The sequence below is a fragment of the Mastomys coucha genome, chromosome X (genome assembly GCF_008632895.1).
Source record: "Mastomys coucha isolate ucsf_1 chromosome X, UCSF_Mcou_1, whole genome shotgun sequence".
Lineage (NCBI taxonomy): Eukaryota > Metazoa > Chordata > Mammalia > Rodentia > Muridae > Mastomys > Mastomys coucha.
The window spans coordinates 108,424,429-108,427,722 of record NC_045030.1 but is presented as its reverse complement, the minus strand read 5'-3'; the positions used below and the strand labels follow the sequence as shown (position 1 = coordinate 108,427,722).

At 36.2% G+C, this 3,294-nt stretch overlaps 1 protein-coding gene across 1 annotated transcript in view; it reads left to right on the top strand.

Annotated features, from left to right (window-relative positions):
• Nucleotides 1-3,294, top strand: part of Brwd3 (bromodomain and WD repeat domain containing 3) — a gene marked incomplete at its 5' end in the record, with an annotated part of 95,991 nt that overhangs the window by 75,746 nt on the left and 16,951 nt on the right. Inside the window, 4 exons of the mRNA XM_031372147.1 lie at nt 1,002-1,104; nt 1,225-1,281; nt 2,095-2,235; nt 3,175-3,246. Of these exons, the coding sequence (XP_031228007.1) occupies nt 1,002-1,104; nt 1,225-1,281; nt 2,095-2,235; nt 3,175-3,246 (373 nt within the window). The remainder of the gene's footprint in view (nt 1-1,001; nt 1,105-1,224; nt 1,282-2,094; nt 2,236-3,174; nt 3,247-3,294) is intronic.

The following is a 3,294-nucleotide window of genomic DNA, read 5'->3' as shown; positions in this document are numbered from 1 at the left end:
CCCCTCCCCCTGCTCACCAACCCACCCTCTCCTGCTTACTGGCCCTGGCACTCCCCTACTCTGGGGCATAAAACCTTCACAGGACCAAGGGCCTCTCCTCCCATTGATGTCCCACAAGGCCATCCTCTGCTATACATATGCAGCTGGAGCCATGAGTCCCACCATGTGTACTCTTTGGTTGGTAGTTTAGTCCCTGGGAGCTCTGGAGGTACTGGTTAGTTCATATTGTTGTTAGTACTAAGGGGTTATATTAAGTTCTTTTGACCTGGATTCCAATGCTATATTCCAAAAATGTAGTGGTGCTATCTACAAGGTGTAGTGGGAAACAAGTACCAGTCATCCCTTGAAACTCAGTGCATTTATATGATCAAATATCAATACTGATTTTTAGCCCTTAAAAAAAAAAAGACAAAGCATTCAGCATTTAATTTCTTTTGATTATTTTTCTTGGTGAAAACTTATCAGATTGGAAAATAATCTATTTTAATATGCCTAAATGTCATTTATAATAAGGACAATGTGATATAGGAGTTAAATATTAACCTATTAAATTAAAAATCCAAGCAAAATTATTCATTTTTCCTTATACTTTTATAACCTTTACCATAAATGTATTTTAATTTAGGATTTGATATAAGAAGAATTTCTTTACAAACTAGTACTACTGTTTTGCTTAGAATAAAAAGTTAAGGCAAATTGTTAACAGCTTGATTTCCCCTATTCAATGTGTAGTTGATTTTCCCTTTACTAGTTGTACCTGGGTCTCTACGCTGTGACATCAAACCTGTTTCTCAGAGATATGCTTAACTGAATTAGTATAAATGTATATTTCCTGTGGGGAACTAATTCTTGAAATAGCAGTGTTTCATTGTGAGTATTCAGTAATCATAGTATATCATAGGAATGAGTCATATAAAATTCACATGGAATAAGTTTGTTTTTTAAATACTCAGACTTATTTAAATACAAAGTTTCACGTATTTTCTCATTCCCTATTCTAGTTTAAGAAGAAAGCCTTTTCAGTTTCTTCTCCCAGTGTTTCTAACCTGTACACAGCATATTGCCAACAGTTGGAGTGAATCTCCCTCTCACAGTTGTTCTGCTGTTGGATCCAATGAAGAAAAGTTAGCTGACATTATCTAAGCCAATTCCTCATGCATGTGCATCTACTCTGTAACACTTAAATGTGACTTAGCATCTCTCATTTCCCCCCTTTTAATTTAGGATTCAGAAATGGTTGACTTAGACTCAGATGGTCCTGGCACTTCATCTGGAAGGAGGGTGAGTAAATGTGTCTCTCTGAGAACAAAGCACTTCTAAGTTTCCAGAGACAGAAGTCTTCCCCCAGTTTTTGAGAGTAGCTAGGACTCTTGGTAACAAATACATAGCTTAATGTGTCTTAGGTTTGTTACAGCAGTACAGTATATGGCCCAATCACTGGAAAAAAAGATGGGGAGAGCCTGAATGAAACTATAAGTTCCTATATGTTCTCTCTCCTATGAGGAACTATACAGCACACTGTTTCCCTAGCAATGAAAAGAGATAAACATGTATGTGATTAGTGACTCAGTTGCAAAGTCTTTTATTAGAGACTGGTTATGTAGGCGCCTTGTGACTAACCCATACCTTGGTTCCAGATTCTCACAAGGAAAGCAGGCAGCCTGCACAGATTATGTTGTTTATACTCTTTAAATAAACAGGCTTTACAATTCAAGAAACAGATAAGGCTCCCAAATACAGGCCACAGGCCAACAACATTTTATGTCAAGTTCTGCTTCTGTGCAAGGGGAGTGGGAAAATGGTTGCTTGACTGTAGTTTATTTACAGTGTAGATTTCTCTAAAATGAAATTTTAGAGTAGCAGAGTTGTTGGCATTAGCTTTGGCTTACTTTTGGCCAGACAGAATGATGAAGTACTTAAAACTAAGAAACATAAAAGTATAGTGGTTGTTGTATTTTATACAAGTGACTGCCGTTAGAGTGACAGATATGTTAGTTCAGCTCATTGCCCCTTCACTTTGATAACATTAGGCTTTTATGAGAAGATGAAGGAATGGAATAGTTAAAGAAAGATGTAATTTTGTTAAATCTTTAGGCCAAATGTCGAGGCAGACGGCAGTCTCTCAAGTGTAATCCTGATGCTTGGAAAAAGCAGTGCAAAGAGTTACTGAGCCTCATTTATGAACGGGAAGACTCGGAGCCATTTCGACAGCCCGTGGATCCTCATACTTACTCAGTAAGCATACCATTGTTTAAGTAATTGCCAACAGGACAATTTCTCATTGATATTTATTAGTATCTGTTCTTGAACAATTTCCCAATTCTTTCCTTTTAGTCGTAACTTTTTAAGTTGTCATGTAGAAAATTACATAGTTTCTAACAGGAACTCGAGTCATCTGGATGTGGTGGCACATGACTTTAATGCCGGTGGATAACTGGGAGTCAGAGAATAGTGTGATCTTCACAGAAATCCAGGCCAGCCAGGACTGCCCAGTGAGACTCTGTCTAAAACAAAATAAACGAAAAACCTTTTTTGTTCCGTCATGCTTCATTTGTTTAGTATATTCTACTGTCTTTTAATGACACCTCTATATACGCTATAGATACTTGGTAATAATATATATGTCAAACCCATTTAATTAGTAGTAAATTTATCACCAGTATGGCTACTTAGATTAATCCATATTCCAATATTACTTTTCAACAAAGTAATATTAACAACAATTTAGAATGTAGAGTTACATTTTATTTTTAAGTAACAATCTCCTCACTGGTGTGGGACTTACTGTATACCTAAGCTGACCTTGTGCTCCTGTTACCTATCTTCTCAAATGCTAGGATGAAAAGAATGTACTGCTTAGCCCCATGTCTAGGATTTCTTTTCATACACATATGTGACAACTCCGAAAACTGAATACTTGATAATATATATGTGCATGTTTTGAAAAGGAAAATGAATTAACAATGTTGCATTCAATAAAGTTTGTTTGTAGAAAGTTTGAGTTAGGTACAAAAAGCTTGGGTTTTTCATAGCAGAATATGATGAATATAGAATTTTTTCAAGTAAAATATAATTTTTATTTGTGGTCATTTGAGCCTTGAGTCATAGTTGCATTACAAGTCTTGTTCTGTGTCGTCGTGATGTGGAAACAGTCTGTGTTATTTATCCTTATAGGCTCAACAACAACATGAAGGAGAATCCTCAGAGTCAGTTCCTCCAGATAGACAAGATCCATCTCTTTCCGAGGTAGGCTTAGATTTTTTTTTTTTGGTTGACATTACATTTAAAATTTTT